The sequence below is a fragment of the Lemur catta genome, chromosome Y (genome assembly GCF_020740605.2).
Source record: "Lemur catta isolate mLemCat1 chromosome Y, mLemCat1.pri, whole genome shotgun sequence".
Lineage (NCBI taxonomy): Eukaryota > Metazoa > Chordata > Mammalia > Primates > Lemuridae > Lemur > Lemur catta.
Window position 1 is genome coordinate 6,168,956 of NC_059156.1, and position 23,541 is coordinate 6,192,496.

At 35.0% G+C, this 23,541-nt stretch overlaps 1 protein-coding gene across 1 annotated transcript in view; it reads right to left on the bottom strand.

The window, feature by feature from the left end:
* LOC123629043 (membrane-bound transcription factor site-2 protease-like) overlaps window positions 1-23,541 on the bottom strand; it is a 59,298-nt gene that overhangs the window by 31,285 nt on the left and 4,472 nt on the right. The window contains exon 2 of the mRNA XM_045538974.1: window positions 19,805-19,932. Coding sequence (XP_045394930.1) covers window positions 19,805-19,932 — 128 coding nt within the window. The remainder of the gene's footprint in view (window positions 1-19,804; window positions 19,933-23,541) is intronic.

A 23,541-nucleotide genomic window follows, 5' to 3' on the forward strand; every position in this document is an offset into this window, starting at 1 on the left:
CGTTATCAGGAGGGATAAGGAAAGTAAGTTCCCCTCTTGCATTCCATTCCTTTATCCCCATAGGGATCTGGCAATGCCTAATACCCCCCTAGGAAAGGGAGAGTGGCAGGTTTGTTTGGCTGGAAGTTTGGGGAGGGTGAATTCTTTAAGCTTAACATTTCACCCTTTTTATTATATACATATAAGAAAACGAAGGGCAAGGTATGGGAAAGGGAAAAAATTAAAAAATAGAAAGATTAGAAGTGGGCATTATTGTCTTTCTGACTGCTTCCTTGTTTTTTCTGTTCCTGGAGACTTGTTTATCTCTGAAATGCAGTCAGGCCCATTGCAAGGATGTGATCTTTGCCCCTGAGATATAGGTTTGGGCAGGAAACAAAGGCCTAGAGTTTCCTCGCCTGCTATCTGTCTTGGGGCTTCTTAGGAACACCTTGAGACTGTTAAACAAATTCTAAAAACTGTGAGCTGGGGAAATGTAAAGAGAAAGATTAACATATTCTTTCTGGACTCTTTCAGGTGTCTATAAAAACAGAGTCCCAGCAGTTTGCCTGCAAGTTTGAGAGAGAAACAGTAAAGAGTAGGGACAGCTTGAGATTCATCTTTAGCTGTTATTAGAAAATGGGGAGATTCAAGACCACCCTAACATTCCCTTTTTTATGTTGTTAAAATTAAATTTCTATTTAAAATGAACTCAGAAGTTGGGAAAATGGGCAGAGATCTTTCTTCTGTAGCTACTTCCAGCCAACAAGGGGCATAGAGATCTTTTTATGGAGTTCATTTGAATTATTAAAAGGGAGGGTGTTGAAAATGGTTGGTCTTGAAGTTAGAATAGAGGCAGGATGAGGTTTGCTGGAGAGAAATAGTTAGGGCCTGAATGGTACTAGATAGTGGAGAACGTACAGTTTGAAAATGAGAATTAAAAGTAGAGCCACTAGGGACCTTAGGTGAGAGTTTAAGATCACGTATGGCGAGAAGAGCTCATAGTTTTGAGAACGTGCAGGGTTTCTTGGACTGCAGGCAGATAGAGATGTCACAGAACACCCACAGTGGGGGATGGAAAGTAAGGTTATTATTATTAGGGCTCCCAAAGGACTGACCGGCCCGGTATGTAAGTTGGCCTGTGGTGGCTTTCATAGAGTGGCACTGATAAGGAAAACCCCCATCTATTACTTGGCACAGCAGCCACCTGAGACAACCATGCCTTACAGAAGACCACATCAGCATAATAATAACCTACACCTGGCACATCAACTAATCTATTACCTGGCACATCAACATAACACCAACCTATTACCTGGTACACCAACTACCCTATTATCAAGTACTCTATTGCCTGGTACATCAACATAGTACTAACCTATTACCTGACACATCAACTAACCTATTACCTGGCAGACATTAGTCACCTGAGACCCTCCACCCCTCAGATCACCCCAACTTAATAAAAGTGGGAAAAATTGGGCAGACAGGGCTCAAAATTTGGTGACAAGACCCCTCTGAGCTCACTGGAAGATAAATCTTGATTGTCCAACTCTCCATGTGCCACTCGATTTGTCCTCAGGACCACTTGCTGTAACACTTACTGTAACATTTTGGTTCCCTGACTGGGAAAATCAACCACACTTTCCCCTCGAAGCCACCAGTTTGGGGACAGGCACAGCGACTGGTGGAACCTCAATGACAGAAGCGAACCGGTACCAACTGCCATTTTGCAGAATATCTTCACTCCTTGGGAGTTCCCGCCGGCAGCGGGGTCCCAAACTTGCCCAGACATGCCGGAGGGATGGACAAGTCAAATCAGGTCTGGAGACGTCAGACCAGGTAAGGTCCCGGGACCGGTCAGAGTCAGGCCCGTCAGACAACAGAAGAGGAGCTTGAACACCTCCTGAGTGCAGGAAATTCCCAGGGTGGGAATGTGTAACCTCTGCCTGTCTGAATGAGTGAGTGAAGAGTGACTGTTTGTGGTTCCATGGCTATAGGCAACTTGAGTGAGTCCTCACCTGCGATTCTGTGGTGGCCTCATATAGCATAACAGTGATTCACTCCCCTAATTGGAGCGACCAAGCCCCGGGTTTATACAGGCACACCTACGCCAAGGCACGCCTAAGTTCTCATGAGGGACGCAGCCAGGCAGATACCTGAGAGAAACCCCCATCTGTGCAGACTGACTGGTTCCACAGCTACGGCTACAGAACCTGAGTGGGTCCTCACCTGTGATTCTGTGGCAGTGTCATAGGACATAATGGTGATTCACTCCCCTAAAGGGAGCGACCAGGCCTGGGGTTTATATGGGTACACCTTAGCCAAGACGCTCCTAAGTTCCCACGAGGGACGCAGCCAGGCAGACATCTGAAAAACCACGCCCTTTGTCTGTTAAGCTGCAACATCATTCAAGAACCTAAGATGGGTAGTGTAAAATCTAAGCCTACAGTCCTTCAATACATGTTAAAGAACTTTAAGAAGGGTTTCATGGCAGGACCCACACCTTTTGCCTCTCACAAACATCAAATCACAGTGGATAACAGACTTAAACCTTAGGTGTGAAACTATTAGAATTCTAGAAGAAAATGTGGGAAAGACTCTTACAGACATTGGCCTAGGCAAAGAGTTTATGAAGAAGACCTGAAAGCCAATCACAGCAACAACAAAAATAAATAAATGGGACCTGATCAAATTAAAAAGCTTCTGCACACTCAAAGAAACAGTCACAAGAGCAAACAGACAACCTACAGAATGGGAAAAAATTTTCGCATGTTACACATCCAATAAAGGACTGATAACTAGAATCTATTTAGAACTTAGGAAAATCAGGAAGAAAAAAATCAAACAACCCTATCAAAAAGTGGGCAAAGGACACGAATAGAAATTTTTCAAAAGAGGATAGAAGAATGGCCAACAAACATATGGAAAAACGCTCAACCTCTCTAATCATCAGGGAAATGCAAATCAAAACCACCATGAGATATCACTTAACTCCAGTGAGAATGGCCTTTATCAAAAAGTCCCATAACAATAAATGTTGGCATGGATGCGGAGAGACGGGAACACTCATACACTGCTGGTGGGACTGCAAACTAGTGTAACCTCTGTGGAAAGCAATATGGAGATACCTTAAACAGATTCAAGTAGACCTACCATTCGATCCAGCAATCCCATTATTGGGCATCTACCCAAAAGAACAAAAGTAATTCTATGACAAAGACATCTGCACTCGAATGTTTAGAACAGCACAATTCACAATTGCAAAGATGTGGAAACAACCCCAGTGCCCATCAATACATAAGTGGATTAACAAAATGTGATAATGTATACCATAGAGTATTACTCAGCTATAAGAAATAATGGTGATATAGAATCTCTTATGTTCTCCTAGATACAGTTGGAACCCATTCTACTATGTGAAGTATCCCAAGAATGGAAAAATAAGCACCACGTACTCACCAGCAAATTGGTTTCACTGATCATCACCTAAAAGCACATTTGGGAATAACATTAATCAGATGTCAGGCAGATATTGGGGGGATGCGGATAGATGTATACCTACATAATGAGTGCACTGTCTAAGGAATGGATACGCTTGAAGCTCTGACTTGGGGGTTGAGAGGGCAAAGGCCATATACATAACCTAAACTTTTGTACCCACATAATATGCTGAAATAAAAAATATCTAAAAAATAAAAATCTGTTACTTGTTTGTGGCCTCACATACGGTTTATTATTGAGAATGTTCTATGTGCTAAGGATAAGAATTTGTATTTGCTACTGTTGGACGAAATATTCTGTAAATATTTATTAGGTCTACAATAAAGATTAAATTCAATATTCCTTTTTGATTTTCTGTCTAGATGATCTTTTTTTTTTTTTTTTTTTTTGAGACAGAGTCTCACTCTGTTGCCTGGGCTAGAGTGCCATGGCATCAAGCTCACAGCAACCTCAAATTCCTGGGCTTAAGCAATCCTTCTGCCTCAGCCTCCCGAGTAGCTGGGACTACAGGCATGTGCCACCATCACAGCTAATTTTTTTCTATACATATAATTTTAGCTGTCCAGATCATTTCTATTTTTACTAGAGATGGGGTCTCGCTCTTGCTCAGGCTGGTCTCAAATTCCTGAGCTCAAACGATCCACCTGCCTCAGCCTCCTAGAGTGCTAGGATTACAGGTGTGAGCCACCGCGCTCAGCCCTAGATGATCTTTCTAATGCTGAAAGTGAGGTGTTGAAATCTCCACCTATTATTGTGGAGCTAAAATCTCTAGTAATATTTACTTCATATGACTGGAGCTCCAGCACTGGGTGTATATACACTTATAATTGTATTCTTGCCAAATTGGCCCCTTTATCATTATATAACGTTCTTCCTTGTTTAATTTTTGTTTTAAAACCCATTTTTTCTAATATAAGTATAGCTACTCTTGCTCTTTTTGTTTGCATTTGCATATAATACCTTTTCTATCATTTCATTTTCATTCCACGTGTGTCTTTACAGGTTAAGTATGTTCTTAAAGGCCATCTATGGTTTTTTTTGTTTGTTTTGTTTTTTAAATCCATTCAGCCAATCTATCACTTTTAATTGAAGAATTTAGTCAAATTACATGCAATGTTATTTTTAGAAAGTAAAGACTCCTTACTACCACTTTGTCATTTGTTTTCTGGGAGTTTATTCTTTAGCCCTCTCTTCCTGTCTTTCACTGTGTGCATTCTTCTCTGGTAGTATGCTTTAATTTATCGCTTCTTATTTTTTGTGTTTCTACTGTAGGTTTTTGTGTTCTGGTTATCATAAGGCTTACAAATAATTACCTAAAAACCAATTATTTTATATGTTTTTATAAGTATTCCTGAAACTTAATTTTATTTTATCTCTACTTTTGGCTTTTATTTTTTTATTTGAGCACATTATGGAAGTACAAATGTGTATGTAACATATATTGCCTTTGCCCCACCCAAGTCAGAGCCTCAAGCATGTCCAATTATTTCAAATTGATGAAATTATTCTGATCACAAAAAAAGCAAAGAAAAATTTAAAAACTTGACACTTTTAACTCCCTCCCCTACACTTTTGATTTTTTGTCATATTCATTTGTATTTTTTCTATCACCTATATTTTAACAAATTGTTGTATTATTTTTGATGCGTTTCTCTTATAGTTTCCTACTACAGATATAAGTGGTTTACACAATTAGAATGCTAGAGTATTCTATATTTCTCTGTGCACTTGATTTTGCCAGTTAGTTTTATACCTTCAGATGATTTTTTTATTGCTCATTAGCATCCTTTTCTTTCAGATTGAAAACTCCCTTTAGTATGTCTTGTAAACCATCCTGGTGTGCAAAAGCTTTAGGACTTGATGTAATCCCATTTGCCCATTTTTTGCATTTGTTGCCCGTACTTTTGAAGTTCTATCCAAATAATCATTGCAGTCTAATGTTATGAAGTTATTCCCCTATGTTTTCTTCTACAGTTTCATAGTTTGGGCCTTACATTTATACCTTTAATCCATTTTAAGTTCATTTCCACACATACACAAAGGTAAGGGTCTATTTTCATTTTTCCGCACAAGCATATACAGTTTTCGCAACACCATTTATTGAAGATTGTCTTTTCTCCATTGTGTGCCCTTGGTACCCTCTCAAAAATTATTTAGCTGTGAATGTACAGATTTATTTCTGGGCTTTCTATTCTTTTCAATTGTTCTATGCATCTCTTCTTATGTCAGTAGCATGCTGCTTTTTACTACAGATTTATACTATATTTGAAAGTCAGGTAGTGTGGTATCTCTAGCTTTATTCTTTTTGCTCAACTTTGCTTTGGCTATTTTGGGGATTTTGAGGTTCCATACACAATTTAGAATTATGCCTTTCTGTTACTTTAAAGAAAATCAAACACTTTGATAGGAATTGCACTGAATCTGCAGATAGCTTTGGGGGTAAGAATATTTTAACAATATCTATTCTCCTTATGAATTAATATATCTTTGCACTAATTTGTGTCTTCTGTTTTTTTCATCAATGTCATATAAGTATAAAGATCTTCCACGTTCCTGGTGAAATCTATTCCTAAGTATTTTATTTATTTAGAGCTACTGTAAATGAAATTTTTTGTTTCTTTTTCAGACAGTTTGCTATTCGCACAGAGAAACACTACTGATTTTTGTATACTGCTTTTATATTCAACTTTACTAAATTTGTTTCTTAATTCTTATAATTTTTTTGGTGAAGTGTTTAGGGCTTCTAGCTATAAGATCATGTCTGGAAGAGGCCAATTTACATTCTTCCTTTGCGGTTTGGACATCTTTTATTTCCTTCTCTTGCGTAATTTCTCGGTCAGCACTTCTATCCTTTTGAAAGGGAGCATCTTTGTCTTGTTCCAGATGTTAGAGAAAAGGTTTGAATTTTTTTCCCATTAAGTGTGATGTTAGCTTTGTTTTTTACATATGTACCATATACTGATTTGCAGAGGTTGAAGCACACTTGCATCAGTGTAGTGAATGCTCTGTGATTCTGGTGATGATTTCTTTAATGTGCTGTTGAATAAAGTTTGCTAGTAGTTTGCTGAGGCTTTTTGGATCTATGTTCATTAGGAATATTGTCCTGTAGTTTCCTTTTCTTGTTATTTCTTTGGTTTTGGTATCATGGTTATGTTTGACAGAACGCATTTGGAATTATTCTCTCTTTCTTTTAAAAATAGTTTGAAAACAACTGGTATTAGCTCTTCTTTAAACATTTGGTAGAATTCAACAGTGATGCCAACAAATCCTTAATATTTCTTTGAAAAGAGACTTTTTTTAAAATTGATTCAATTCCCTTAGTCCTTACTGGTCTATCTGTGTTTTCTATTTTTTCACAATGTAATCATGGTACCTTGTGTGTGTCTTGGAACTTAATCATTTCTTCTAGATTATCCACTTTTGGTGGATGTAATTGTTCATAAAGGTCGCCTACAATCTTTTATATTTGTGTGGTATCAGTTGTAATATCTTTTTTTATTTTTGATTTTATTTGAGTCATCTCTTTTTTCCTAAGTCTTGCTAAAGTTCTGTTAATTTTTATCCTTTCAAAAAAACCCGTCTTTGTTTTGTTGATTTTTTTATTACTTTTTCTTTTTCTATATTGTATTTCATTTATTTCTGTTCCGATCTTTATTCTTTCCTTCCTTATATTAGTTTGGGTTGAGATTATCCTTATTTTTCTAGTTCCTTGTAGTATAACATTGGATTTGTTTGAGAATTTCTTTCTTTCGTGTTTTGAGATAGGCACTTATTGCAAAACTACACTCTGAGAACTACTTTTGCTGTATCTCATAGGTTTGTTATAGTGTTCCCTTTTTCATGTGTCTTTTTTTTTTAAATTATCTTTTACTTTCTTCACTGACTTACTTGTTTTGGGGAGCATAGTGTTTAATTTTGTTTATCTGTGGTCTCCAAAATTCTCCTGTTATTAATCTCTCACTTTATATTATTTTGGTTAGAAAAAGATACTTAATATAATTTCAATCTTCTTAACATTGTTTTATGATGGTCCATCCTGGAGATTGTTCCATGGGAAGGTGAAAAGAATGTGTATTGTATAGCTGTTAGATAAAACGTTTTGTAACTATGTTAAGTCTAATTAATTTAGATTGCAGTTTGGATCTTACGTTTCTTTTTGATTTTCTGTCTGGATGATATGTGCAGATGTCTGGATAATATGTTGAAAGTTGGGTGTTGAAGCCTCCTTTTATTTATTGCACTCTACTCCTTTCAGATCTACCAATATTTGCTTAATACATTGTACATGCGTGTGTGTACTTATACACACAAATGTTATATTCTGGTGCTTAATTGCCTTTTAGTCATTACATAATAAACTTCTTTGTCTCTTTTTACAGTTTGCCGTAAAGGCTATTCTATTTGTTATAACTATGATTGTTCTTTGGTTTTTATTTGCATAGAATATCTTTTTCCTAAACTTCACTTTCAGTGTGTATGCAGTTGCAGGTGAAGTAAGTCTTTTATAGGCAGCAAGTTTTGGGGTCATGTTTTTACCAAAACTCATTCACCCACTACATATATTTTAATGAGAGAAATTAGTCCATTTACATTCAAAGCCATTATTGTTAGGTAAGGACTTAATACTGCCATTTTGTTAATTATTTTCTAGTTGTTTTGTTGATCCTTTCTTTTTTTTCTCTTACTCTCATCCTATTTTATTAACTAAATTTCTCTAGTAATTTGTTTTGATTCCTTGCTTTTTATTTTATTTTATTTATTTATTTTTTGAGATACAGTCTCACTCTGTTGCCCGGGCTAGAGTGCATCAACCCAGCGTCAACCCAGCTCATACCAACCTCAAACTCCTGGGCTCAAGTGATCCTCCTTGTCTCAGTCTCCCCAGTAGCTGGGACTACAAGCATGCACCACCATGCACGGCTAATTTTTTCTATATATTTTTGGCTGTCTATATAATTTCTTTCTATTTTTAGTAGAGACGGGGTCTCACTCTTGCTCAAACTGGTCTCGAACTCCTGAGTTCAAACGATTCTCCTGCCCTGGCCTCCCAGAGTGCTAGGATTACAGCCGTGACCCACCGTGCCTGGCCTGATTCCTTGGTTTTTTTATTTATTGTATATAGGTATTTGCTTAATGGCCACCACAAGGCTTACAAAAAATTCTTATGATTTTAACAGCTCATTAAGATTGCAGGTTATCTCTGGTTACATAAAACAAATTCTACATTTTAACTCAACCTACAACCTTGAATTTTTGATGTCATAATTTACATCTTCTTATGTTGTATTATCTCTTAATTACTATGATTATTATTTTTACTAATGGGTCTTTTAAACTTCATACTAAGGATATGATATTTACATACCACCACTACATTATTAGAGTATTCTGATTTGCCTGTATTTACCTTTACCAGTGAGTTTTACACTTTCATATGTTTTCATGTTATTCATTAATATCACTTACATTCAGCTTGAAGAAATCTGGTTAGCATTTATTATAAGAAAGGTCTGGTAGTAATGAATGCCCCCAACTTTATCTCTCCATTTGTAAAGGACAGCTTTGCTGGGCACAGTATAGATCATCACACTTTTTTTTTTACCTTCACCATCTAGAATATATTACTCCATTTTCTCTTGGATGGTAATATTTCTGCTAAGTGTGATGCATGGTACAGTGGCATTTCCTCATATGTTATTTGGTCCTTTTTCCTTGCTGCTTGTAGGATCCTCTGTATCTGACAGTTCGATTACACCGAGTAGTCATTGAGTAGTTTTATTTTAGAGTGAATCTGATTGGATACTTTTGACTTTCCTGTCCCTGGATATTACATATTTCTCCCATTTTGGAAAGTCTTCTGCAATTATTTCTTTACATAAACTTTCCACCCCTTTATCTTTCTCTTGTCCCACTGGAACACATATATATTTATTCTTTTGATCCTGTCCCATAGTTCCTGTAAGCTTTCCTCATTCCTTTCCTTTTGCCCCCTATATCTGTTCAAAAAACTTGTCTTTGAATTCACAGTCATTCTTCACCTGTTCAGTTCCACTGTTGATACCCTCTATTGCATTTTCCAGTATTTTCATTATATTTTTTAGCCTTGAGATTTTCTTTGCCTTTTAAAAATTATTTCAATTTCTTTGTTAAATTTCTATGCTGTGTATTTCAATTCTCTGTATTTCCTAACATTCACTGAACTTCGTTAAAACAGCAATTTTGAATTCTTTCTCTTGAGTGTATACACCTCACTCTCTCCAGTTAATCGGTGGGCATCTTATTTTTTCCATTGGTGACTTCTGGTTTCTGTTTGTAATCCTTGTGCTAACTGTCAATGTGCACAGTGCTAGGGGATGCTTGCTCTAAGCTCAAGAACACTGTGGGCAGCATGGCTCAGACTAAAATCCCATGGCTGCTGAGGTTGGTACAGTGCTGGTGGGCACCCAAAGCCACGACCACAGTGAACTGTCTATAATTAATCTTTGGCCAAACCCAAGGCTATTGCAGTTGGTGATGTAGTCCAGAACTTGAATCCATCTTGCAGGTGCTACAGGTTCCTATCCAGTGCCAGTGTAGGCAGAGGCTCAGTGCATGGGTAACAGCCTGAAATACAGATGTGAGAATCTTCAAATTGCTAGGTTTTATTGTAGTGGGCCCAGAATTAAGGCCAAACACAAAGTCCTATGCTCATATCCTTTCCCTTCCCCCAAACAGTTGGCATCTCCATGATGTGCTGTCTGGGCTTTGGGGAGGGGTGACACAGTAACGAAAAACTGCCCTTTTATCTTCTCCAATGCCTCCCTTATTATGCTATAAATAGGTATGATGTTCTCTCATCTGGTTTCCTTAGCTCTTTTGAAGGTATATTTGTGCATCAGTGATTTTCAAGTTAATGTTTCTGTGGGAAGATGACTACTGGAGAGTTTGATAAAGTCATCTTACTTTGTCCTTCTTGGCAGTAGTGTTTTTAAAACACCAAAGTTCAAAGTAGGTAAATTGAACTTCATCCAAATTAAACCTCTCTTCAGTAAGGAACACTATCACAAAAATGAGAGAGAAAAAAAAAAAAAAACTCTCCCAACACGGGCAAAAATGATACATTTAACATATTATTATTAGATATATATTTTTTCTGATATTTTTGCTGATTTATATTTTGCCTATATACACATATATCTCCAGGACATACAATGATTTCTCACACTAAGAGGAAGCAACACAATTCAAAAATGGAAAACCATTTGAATGTATGTTTTTCCAAAGAAGACATAAAAATGACCAAGAAGTGCATGAAAGATGACTAACATCACTAGTGATTTGGAAACATCAAATAAAAATCATAATAAGATATTCCTTCACATTCAACAGCTCAGCAATTATTTTTAAAGAAAAAGAAGAAGTAGCAATGGCATGAAAAAATTAGAATCCTTCTACCTTGCTAGTGGGAATGTAAAATAGTCAGTAAAATGGTCAGCCACTGTGCAAAACAGTTTTGTGGCTCCACAATAAGTTAAAAACATCATATAACTCAGCAGTTCAACTCTGGGGACTATATCATAGACAATTTAAAAAAGGTATTTAAGTAAAATTTGTGTCAAATGTTCATAGCAGCATTATGCACAATAGCCAAAAAATAAAGACAAGCTAATGTCATCACTTCAGTGATGAATGAGTAAATAATTATGGTCTATCCACATAAAAAACAAAACACATAGTTCAACCAGAAGTATTGCCATATGCTACAACATGGATGAAACCTGAAAACACTATGATAAATGAAAGAAGCCACACAAAAGGCCATTTATTGGAATGATTATGAAATGGCTAAAATAGATAAATTCATAGAAACAGAAAGATCAATGCATGCCAGGAAGAGGGTGAAACAGAACAGACTGCTCTATGGGTACAGGGATTCATTTTAGGGTGAGGAAAATATTTTGATTTGATGGTTATGGTTGCATAACACTATGAATATACAAAAAACTATATATACACTTTTTAAATGGTAAAAATGACTTCTATATTAATTTTATCTGAATTATAAAAACAAATATTCCTTCAAAATATTAAAAAACAAAATTAAATAAAGACTTAAAAAAAGTTTTAAAAGAGTAGGAATTATAGGTCTGGTAAAATTTGGGTGTGAAACCATCCGGTCTGGGACTTTTCTTTTTAGGAAGTTTTTTTATTAATGCTTCAATTTTGGTACTTGATATTGGTCTGTTCAGGAATTCTATTTCTTCCTGATTGAGCTTAGGGAGACTTTGTGTTTCTAAGAATTTGTCATTTCCTCCACATTTTCAAGTTTATGTGCATAGAGATTTTTATGGCATTCACAGATGATATTTTGCATTTCCAGGGGAGTTGTAATTTATCCTTTTTCATTCCTGATTGAACTTATTAGAGTCCTTTCCTTTCTGCTTCAGGTTAATCTAGCAAGGGGCATGTCAATTTTGTTTATTTCTTCAAAGAACCAACATTTTGTTTTACTAATCTTTTGTATATTTTTTTATTATTGATTTCATTTAGTTCTGCTGTGATCTAGGTTATTTCTTTCCTTCTCCTGGGTTTGGGGTTGGTTTGCTCATCCTTTTCCAGTTCCTCGAGATGATTGATTAGATTATTGATTTGTGATCTTTCTGTCTTTTGGATGTAGACACTTATGGATATAAATTTTCTTCTCAGGACTGCTTTACCGGTGTCCAACAAATTTTGATACCTTGTCTCCTTTATCATTTAATTCAAAGAATCTTTCACTTTCCATCTTAATTTCCTCAATCCAATGGTCATTCATTAGAAGGTTTTTTAGTTTCCCTGACTTTATGTAGAGATGTGTTTCTGTTGGAGTTGATTTCTAACTTTATTCCACTGTGGTCTGAGAAGATGCATGGTGCAATTCTGCAGAAATTATCCCACTACACTGAAGAGGAAGGAATCCTCCCCAACAAGTTTTATGAAGCCAACGTCACTCTGATACCAAAACCAGGAAAGGACTCAACAAAAAAAGAAAACTACAGACCAATATCCCTCATTAATATAGATGGAAAAATTCTCAAAAAATCCTAGCAAACCAAATTATCAAAAGTTAATCCATCACAACCCAGTGGGGCTTCCTCCTAGTGATGCAGGGATGGTTTAACATACATAAATCTATAAATGTAATTCACCATATAAATGGAAATAAAAACAAAGACCAAACAATCCTGTCAACAGATGCAGAGAAAGCATTTTGACAAAATCCAGCACACTTTTATGACAAGAACACTTAACAAAATAGGCTTACCTAACAAAACAAGACTTACCTAAAAATTATAAAAGTCTTATCTGATAAACCAACAGCCAACATCATACTGAACAGGAAAATACTAAAATTATTTCTGCTTAGAACTGGAACCAGACAAGGTTGCCCTCTATCACTACTTTTATTCAGCATAGTACTGGAAGTCCTACCCAGAGCAATGAACAAGAGAAGGAAATCAAGGGCATCCAAATGGGGGCAGAAGAGGTCAAACCATGTTGTTCCATACTGACAATATGATCCTGTATCTAGAAAACCTCAAAGATTCTGCCATGAGACTACTAGAATTAATAAAAAAATTTAGCAAAGTCTCACTTTACCAAATCAATGTACACAAATCAGTAGCATTCATATGCGCCAACAACAGTGAAACTGAAAACCAAATCAAAGACTTAATAACCTTCATAATAGCAACAAAGAAAAGGAAATACCTGGGAATATATTTTAACCACAGAGGTCAAAAACCTCTACAGGGAGAATTACAAAACTGAGGAAGAAAATAAAAGACAATGTAAACAGGTGGAAAACCATACGATGCTCATGGATCAGCAGAATCAATATTGTTAAAATGTCTATACCACCCAAAGTGATTTACAGATTCAATGTAATTCCTATTAAAATACCAACATCATTTTTTTGCAGATCGAGAAAAAATAATTCTACATTTTGTATGGAATTAGAAAAGACCCTATATAGCAAAAACAAAAAGAAAAAATTAGGGGGCATCAATTTACCGGACTTCAAGGTATACTATAGGTTGTAGTAACTAAAGCAGCATGGTACTAGCACAAAAACAGAGACACAGACCAATGGAACAGGATTGAGAACCCAGATATAAAATCCTTCTCATATAGCCATCTCATCTTTCACAGACAGACAAAACATATACTGGGGAAAAGAATCCTTACTCAATAAATGGTGCTGAGAAAATTTGATATCCCCATGTAGGAGACTAAAACAGGATCCATACCTCTCACCTCTCAAAAAAATCACCTCAAGGAGGATAACAGACTTAAACCTAAGGCATGAAACTATAAGAATTCTAGAAAAAAAATGTTGAAGAAATTCTTATAGACATTGGCCTAGGCAAAGAATTTATGAAGAAGACCCCAAAGGCAATCACAGCAACAACAAAAATAAATAAATGGAACCTGATCAAATTAAAAAGCTTTTGCACAACCAAGGAAACTACCATGAGAGGAAACAGACAACCTATAGAATGTGAGAAAATATTTGCATGCTACACATCCAATAATGGGCTGATAACTAAAAGGTATACTGAACTCAGGAAAATCAGCAACACAAACTCAAACTGTATAAAAAAATGGGCAAAGGACTTAACAGAAAATTTTCAAAAGAAGAAAGAATGATGGCCAAAAAAACATACGAAAAAATGCTCAACGTCTCTAATCATCAGGGAAATGCAAATCAAAACCACAATAAGATATCACTTATCCCCAGTGAGAATGGCTTTTATCAAAAAGTCCCAAAACAATAAATGTTGGCATGGGTGTGGAAAAGTAGGAATACTTATACACCTCTGGTAAGACTGTAAACTAGTACAACCTCTACAGAAAGGAATATGGAGATATCTCAAAGAGCTACAAGTAGAACTATCATTTGATCCAGCAATCCCATTACAAGACAGCCATGCAAAGGAAAAAAAAACACATTCTATAAAAAGGACATCTGCACTAGAATGTTTACAGCAGCACAATTCACAATTGCAAAGATATGGAAACAACCCAAGTGCCCATCAATACATAGATGGATTAATAAAATGTGGTATATGTATACCATGGAGTACTACTCAGCCACAAAAAACGGTGGTGATGTAGCAGCTCTTGTATTACCCTGGATAGAGCTGGAGCCTGTTCTACTAAGGGACATATCACAAGAATGGAAAAACAAGCACCACATGTGCTCATTATCAAATTGGTATTAATTAATCAACACTTATCTGCACATATGGTAGCAACATTCATTGGTTTAGGGCAGGAAGGGATGGGTATAATCACATCTAATGAGTGTGGTGCACACCATCTGAGTCTCTACATGCTTGACACTCTGACTTGGGTGGGGCAAAGGTCATACATGTAACCTAAACATTTGTACCCCCATAATATGCTGAAAAAGAGTAGGGATTATGTCCATGTAAATGTAAACATATATATGTGTGAATATTTATCATCAATCTATCACCCCTCATTGGCACAGTGTCAGTATGTAAGCATGATTTTGTAGAAAAAAATTAAAGGACACTTTTGAGACAATTAAAGTATATTTGGTCCAAATTTTAAAATAAAAACTAGGTACTAGATAGTGGCTATATGTTTATATTTCTTTCTCAAAATATTGCAAGAACTTTTTCATAGTTTATGTTCATTCGTAATTCAGGAATATATGATAAGCTTACTCAAGATATTCCTTCTTAAGCTTTCTTTCAATTTGTTGAAAGTACTAGGTTGAGTTTAGATACTCTGTGGCTCAGAACATATCTAACTGGGACTAATACCAAATTCTTCATATATCCAATCCCAAATTTCTGAGCTTCTCTTTTGGTTCTAGGGCAAGGGAAATAAGTACCCTGTCGTAGCACCTAGAAAAGCGGGAGGGTAAAGCTACTCAATTTCCCCTATTCTAATAACTCATAACTCCCAGTCTTCTGTTTTCCTCTTTTTCAAGTCTTATTAGACAACCAGGGATGGAAGAACTGGTGGGCTAGATAATGGCTGAAGTAATACGACCCATTCTAGGCCAGTTGCTGAGCACAGAGGGAGACATACAGACTCAATTATTACTTAGACTGGGGGGGCATGTAATTTTCTTAGTCTTAATTTGGACACTATGTTCCAACTCTGAGGTAAAAGGGGAAAATTCAATTTAGTATATGTTCATCTATTGTTAATATTTTGAAAACAAAGTGACCATTGTAAAAAAAAATAAACAGTATAGAAATGGTAAAAGTAACCATAATGATTCCTCAATACCCTTCTCCAAATATATTCTCATAAGAATATAAACATACATACACATAATTATTTATTCAGGAGTATAAAATAGGAAATATTCTGAATACATAATATTTTAAAAAGTAGTTTAAAGAAGATTATGCATTACATAAAATTACTTTAAGAAATCATTCTAACAATGAAGAATGATTTGTTGTGTTGAGTTACAGGCAGTGTTGGTCTATGCTGCTTCTTGCTTATATGCCTATATCCACACATAAAGATAAACATAGAGGCTTTCTAAGATATAATTTTATAGTTTTTAACACTCATTTATTTTTAAAAATCTTATATCACATGGTACAGCTGATTGGCTAAACCACTTTAATAGCTATTCTCTCATTACTTTACTGAAGTGTTTTTCTAGCTAGTCAGTGAGAAGTGGTGAGGTGATCATGAGGATGGACTACCAACACTTTAAATAGGACGATTATTAGACATGTCTCTCCCTTAAATAACAAGATGTTTAGTAGTTCTGACTCCCTCCCATTAATTTTTTGAGTTCTCTCTAGTCCCTTGGACAACCAATGAAAAATGCTATCCCACACATTCAACCAGTTTCAGTAGGGTGATAATACCACTCACTGAGAACCATTCTTCCATAATGATAGAAATTTAACCTGAAGACATTTATTAGATTTCCATGAAACTGAGTGTGGTTGGGTACTGCATTTGGGACAAAAGTATGTGAACGGAAGTGATGGGAAACTCCTTCTTAGTATCTGGAATGTATATATGATGGAGGGAATTGGAATCAGAGCTGAGTACATGACACAGAAGCTGCTGAGAAAAGAAAACCTAACAAGACAGGAAGGGCCTGTTCTCCAAATCATAAAATATCACCTTAGCACCAAACTACTTACATTTGGAATGTCTGATTAAAGGTTAAACCATAGTTACTACTTTTAAGTTTTGTTATAATACGCAAACTGATATCCTAGCCAATACGTTTTTTCATGTTGTAAAATATTCATCCAGATTGTTTCTATTGTAATTAGGAAGTTTAAATTATAGAAATATCCAGACAAGGTCTGGCCCAGAACACAGTGGGCAATCTTTTCTATCACACAATAGAGATACATTTTTAAAAATGCTAATGGCATAAAATTATTAGATTCTGCTTATTGCTTTTTCAGTTACTATTTTGAATATTTTTAATATCTATACAACTTATATCTTACCTTTCATCTGCTACCAAATAATCCATTTTATTAATATATGAATTTGCAAGTTCCTTACTAAAAATCATTTAAATTATCATTTTCTAACTTTTACATCTAAATAACATGGCAATGCCTGTTTACACTGATATACCTCTAAATGACTATGTGTCTGTTCAAAAGTGTGAAAATTACCAAGGTAGGTCAAAATATGTGTATTAAAACATATAAACCACATTATCCAGAAATTCCATTCCTAGGCATATAATCAAAAACATTGAAAACAGGTGTTTAAACAAATGCTTACAGCAGCATTATTCACAAAAGTGATGGCAAAAACAATTAAAATGTCCATCAACTCATGAACATGTAAACCAAATATGGCACAGATATACAACAGATTATTCGGCCATTAAAGAAATAAAGTACTGATACATGCTACAATATATAGAAATTTCATTATACTAACTGAAAGAAGCTAGATACAAAATATCACATATTGTGTAATTACATTTACATTAAGCATCCAGATTTGACAAATCCATAGAGACAGAAAGCAAATAAGTTGTTGCTAGTGGCTAGGGGAAGGTGGGAAGAGAGAGTTTCTGCTAATGTGCATGGGGCTTCTTTACAGTGAGATGAAAATGTGTGAATTGTATCTGAAGTAAAAAAGAATGTTTGATAGACATGGCAATTGTTTTCCTCTGAATTTGTATTATGTTCCCATAAACAACATATAGAAATGAACATTTCTGTAATCTCTAAACAACAGTAGATATAATCAAAATTTTATTTAATTTTTTGTTTACCCATCTGTTAAGTAAAAAGTGAAATCTCACTGTTTTGATTTGTATTTCCTTATGATTAACTTCTACATTTTCCAAGTTTATTAAAAGGTTATTTGTATTTCCTCTGACAGTAAACTGTTTGTTTCTATGCACTCTTCTAGAGTGTCTTATTCTTACCAATTTATAAGTGTTTAAACTATTAACAAATAGGTCCTTTGTAACAAATTTGTATCCTTCCCCTAGAGTTTACTCTTTGGTGTGGATTAGGATTTCCATTATGGATATTTATATTCTGGTGTGTGTAATTTAACAATATTTTCCTAAATGATTCTTTTGTATCAATCCTTCACCACTTCAAGATTATATATTGCTTTCATATCTTCATTAAAAGCAAAATTATAATGAATTATTTGCAGAAATTTGGAACACACTAGTACTTAGGAAAAAAAGCAGAATTTCTAAATCAGTTGCATAGGGTTTATTTTGGTTGTATTTTTCAGGTCTAAAATTTTCATTTAATTCTTTGTATCTTCTATTTCTTTCCTAAGATTTTATATCTTTACTGAGAATTGCTATCTTTTCCAGAATGCACTTATGCTTGTTTTCTCAGTATCCTCTTTCATCAAGATGGCACTTCCTCACACCATGGACCTTCTGTGTCTAATTAAACCCTAATGTTTATATCTTAAATTTTTGTTTTATTTAATCGCACTGACTAAAATAATTCCAGAATACCATTTATAAAATCTGTGATGGCTGTTAGTGGGCTTTTTCATCTAGATTTAACCAAGAATGTTTCACAGTTCCATAAGTAGTATCAAGCTATCCCTAATTTTTACTAAAGATTTTTTACTAATCATATTATTTAGATATGCTTCACTCCAACTTTCTTTAATTTTCTGTTATGTACACAGAAATTTTTTGTGGCTTATTATTACATTTCTATTTTGAGTATTTTAACTTCTTTATAAATCCTTTCCTTTCTACCTACACAATTTTATTGTTTTTATTACATTAAAAATGTGTTTAAGAATTTTATTTCCACCCTTGTTGAGTTGTCATTTTTTTCATTTAAATAGACACAGAGATACGATGAATTTGTCTTAGCTAAGCTAGAACAATCTAGAATTCTACTATCTGCATAGCTCTGGGTTAGCATGCATACAACAGACATTTTGCTTGGGATTTTTAAGGCTGGATATGAGATAGTAGCTATCATCTTTATATATTAAAAAAGTCAGTATTGGACACAAAGTACTGGGGCTGCTATATCCATGAATTATTGCTTATTTGCTAGTTTATTTGCAGCTAGACTGACAGCTCTTCAAATCTTACCAGATCTTCATTCAACAACTCTGATATGATATTATCTTCAAAATGGAAAACTCTCAATTCTCCTGGAGGATACTCACATCATAAAAATTGGAGGCTTGCAGGTTACAAGAGCCCTGTGAAAACTTCAATCTGTCCTTATAGGTTCTAGGTCAGCCTTATGCACTCCAGTTAACATCCATCTATTCTTCCCAACTGCCTGCCTTTGGGATTTTAGATTCCAGTACCAAACATAGAAACAATAGCATTTAAGCAACAGTAACACTATATAAGGTCAAATCTCTAAAACATGGGGGGGGGGGGGGAACGCGCGCGCGTGCGCACGTGTGTGTGTGTGTGTGTGTGTGTGTGTGTGTGTGTATTTCCTAATAGGCTGCTTCTCTGATCAAGCTATAAGGCTTGCCCAATTATTCATGCATAACATCATTTTCATTCCCATATTATTTTGATTCACTCCTTGGTTTGCTCTTGGTGTTCGTTTCTTGATTTGATAAAAATTTCACTATATTTCAGCTGATGTGACATTCATTATGTTTCCTATAGTTTGCCTGGTTGAGTGAATAAATGTTTTTATTCCATGTTTTTATATTGTATTTTTAATTAAAGGTCATTTTTAACTAGAAGTCTTGTAAAATAAATTTTCTCACCAAAAGGCAAGATGTTTTCACTTTTGATGGGCACACTTTCCATACAAACACTATCCACATATTTAAAACATTAAAAAAATCTGTTTACCTGCACAAAATATCCTCAGCTGCTGAACTGGTGATATAAGTTGTAAGTGAGTAGTGAATAGATCAACAAATGCTCCAGGATAAATGGTGAAGAGAAAAATCCCGAAACCATTAAATCGAACTTGTTCCCTAAGAAATCATATATGAAAAATAATTTGCTAATGCTCTTTCATTTGTCATAAAAACAATACTAGGCAATATATGTAACCTAGACAGTTGTACCCTCATAATATGCTGAAATAAAAAATAAATTAAAAAAAAATAATGAAGAAACCTAATACTACACAATCTTAAGATGTCTCATTATAATTCAAATTTTTGCTTAAAAAACAAAAAGTTTCCCTGGATAAATAAAACCCAAACCAACAAAGAGCATACTTACATGTATGCAGCATTTTAAAAATAGTGTTTTATAGTAGATTTGGTAATCTGTGAAATCCAGTTCTTTAAAGCAATGGATCTGAAATGGACTTACAGCTTGAAAGTAATCTTTACATATAAACTGATGGCAAATACTTCTCTGAGAAACTAAATACAAACATTTGATAGTTTATTATCAATTATTTTTCAGAAGGGCACAGTAGAATATATAATCCAACTAAATTGTCCAAATAAACTTATGTTTTTCTTGGAAAATTATAATGGTGGAAATTTATCTCAGTATATTTCAGTTAAACATAAAAGTCAATGCTTTAAAGTATGTTACTGGCCGGGCACAGTGGCTCATGCCTGTAATCCTAGCACTCTGGGAGGCCGAGGTGGGCGGATCGCTCAAGGTCAGGGGTTTGAGACCAGCCTGAGCAAGAGCGAGACCCTGTCTCTACTAAAAGTAGAAAGAAATTATCTGGACAGCTAAAAAAACATATATAGAAAAAATTAGCTGGGCATGGTGGCGCATTCCTATAGTCCCAGCTACTCGGGAGGCTGAGGCAGAAAGATTGCTTGAGCCCAGGAGTTTGAGGTTGCTGTGAGCTAGGCTAACGCCACGGCACTCTAGCCCCGGGCAACAGAGAAAGACTTTGTCTCAACAACAAAAAAAAATAAAGTATGTTACTACCATATTGTCCTTAAAAATCCTATTGGTAATAGTTTAACTTAGTTTTTTCATAATTCTATAGAAATAAGTACCGCATTCAAAATTCTTGTAAGACCAAATAGCTACTTAAAATAATCTTAATAAAATAATCTTAACATGTTGTATAGTCACTTAAAACTCTAAGTCATAAAACTACATTATGTCAAAGCAAATGTAAATAAAAAAGGTATTTACCCCTTTAAACCACCATAGTGTAACAGTATTTGCTACACCAAGTTGGGGTTTCATTGCCAATCAATAGATTTCAGGAAAGAAAGAAACTCCTCAACTCATTTTATGAGTTTAACACAATCTTTTAGTCAAAATAAATCAATAAAAACTGAGAAAGAAAAATTATAGAACTATCAGGTAATATAAATAATAAATATTCAGCTGAGTCAAGGAAAGTTTAAAGTTAGAAACTCTACGAGTACATTTAAGTACATTAATAAATTAAAGGAGAGAAATCAACAGATGCAACAAAAGTATCCCCAAAATTCAACTCCTCTTTATTATTTAAAAAAAACTCTCACACTGTAAGAGGAGGAAAAGTTAGGGTAAATGCAAAAGAGAATCAATCATTAACTAGAAATGCTGCTGAATTTCATGATATTCAAATTCCCTCCCTAATTGTAGCATGAGCTATTACTTGATATACCACTAAGAAAAATCACTGCCAAGTAAAATACAATGATCTATTTTTTAATCATTTGGAACTTTATTTTATATATATTGGAAATCTTTTAGATTTAGAGTTTTAAAAACCACATACCAGTCTTGTGTATACACAGAAAAATACAGCCAAAAGAAACTGGTGGATATTAATAAAATAATTTTGAATTAGGGTATTACTGTCCCTCATTTTTCTTTTTTTTGAGACGAAGTCTCACTCCTTTGTCTGGGCTAGAGAGCCCTGGCATCAGCCTAGCACACAGCCACCTCAAACTCCTGGGCTCCAGTGATCCTCCTGCCTCAGCCTCCTAAGTAGCTGGGACTATAGGCACATGCCATGATGCCTGGCTAAATTTTTTATTTTTAGTAGAGATGGGATCTCACTTTTGCTCAGGCTAGTCTGCCACTCCCGAGCTCAAGTGATCCTCCTGCCTCAGGCTCCCAGAATGCTAGGATTACAGGTGTGAGCCACTGCACCTGGCCTGGATATGACATTTATATATGACCCCAAAGGCATAATACAGGAAGAAAGAAGTGATAAGCTGGACCACATTAAGATTATAAACTTGTGTTCTCCAAAAGACATTGCCAAGAGAATGTGAAGATAAGCCACAGACTAGGAAAAAAAATATTTGCAAAAGAAATCCAATAAAGCACTTCTACACAAAATACGCAAACAATTTTCTTAAAATTCCACTATAAGAAAATAAACAATCTGATTTAAAAAATGAGCAAAAGTCCTAGACAGTCACCTCACTAAAGAAGATATACAATTGACAAATAAACATGTAAACATTAGGAAAACACATAGTAGACTGACAATAAGATATACAGAAATTAGAATGGTCAAAACCCAGAACACTGACAATATCAAATGCTAGTTAGTCTGTAGAGCAATGGGGACTCTAATTCATTGATGGTGGGAACATACAATGATAACACCAATTTGGAACATAATTTGGCAGTTTCTTAGAACACTAACTGTACTCTTAACACATGACCCAGAAGTAACACTTCTGGGTATTTACCTAAATAAGTTGAAGACTTAAATGTCCACACAAAAACTTGAGTGAGAATGTTTGCAGAAGTTAGTTGTAAACATACAGCTATTCGTAACTGCCAAAACTTGTAAGCAACCAAGATGTCCTTCAGTAGGTGAATGGATAAATACTGCGATACACCTATACAATGGGATGTTATCTAGCACTAAAAATAAATGAGCTGTGAAACCATGGAAAGACCTGGAGGAAACATAAATACATCTTACTAAGTGAAAGGGGCCAATGTGAAACAGCTGCATATTGTATGATTTCTACACAACATTCTCAAAAAGGAAAAACTATGGAGATAGAAACAGGATCAACAGTAGCCAGTACTTCGAGTTACACAACTTGAAGATATGTTAATTGAAATTATCCAGACTGAAGAAAAGAAAAAAATAAATAGATGTCAAAGAAATCTGTAAAATTTATCAAGCATACAGGATTACATATAATGAAGTCCAAAAAAAGAGGACAGAGGAAAAAGCATCAATATTCACAATACTGACTGCAAAATGCAAACGGGATTAAAGGCAAAAATCAATTTAACATACATCCAATAAGAACCTCAACAAACACCATGATTAACAACTGCAGGCATCCACACCAGACACGTTATAACAAAACTGGCACAAAAAACAAAAAGCCACAGAAATATGAGAATTGTTAGTCAGTGTAACAGCCAATTTCTATCCAGCAACATTGTTGGCCAAAGATAGTAGAATAAAATATTTGAATTGTTAAAAGAAAACAAATGTTAATCAAGAATTCTATATCTGGCAACTATCATTCCAAAATAAAAGAGAAGAAATGAATAAGCAATAAAGACATTTCTGGATAAACAAAAGTTAAGAATCTTACCGCTAGGAAACATATTCTATAACAGATGCTGAAAAACATCCTTCGGGCAATAGTAAAAGGACACTACCAAGTAATTGCAGGCAATTGGAA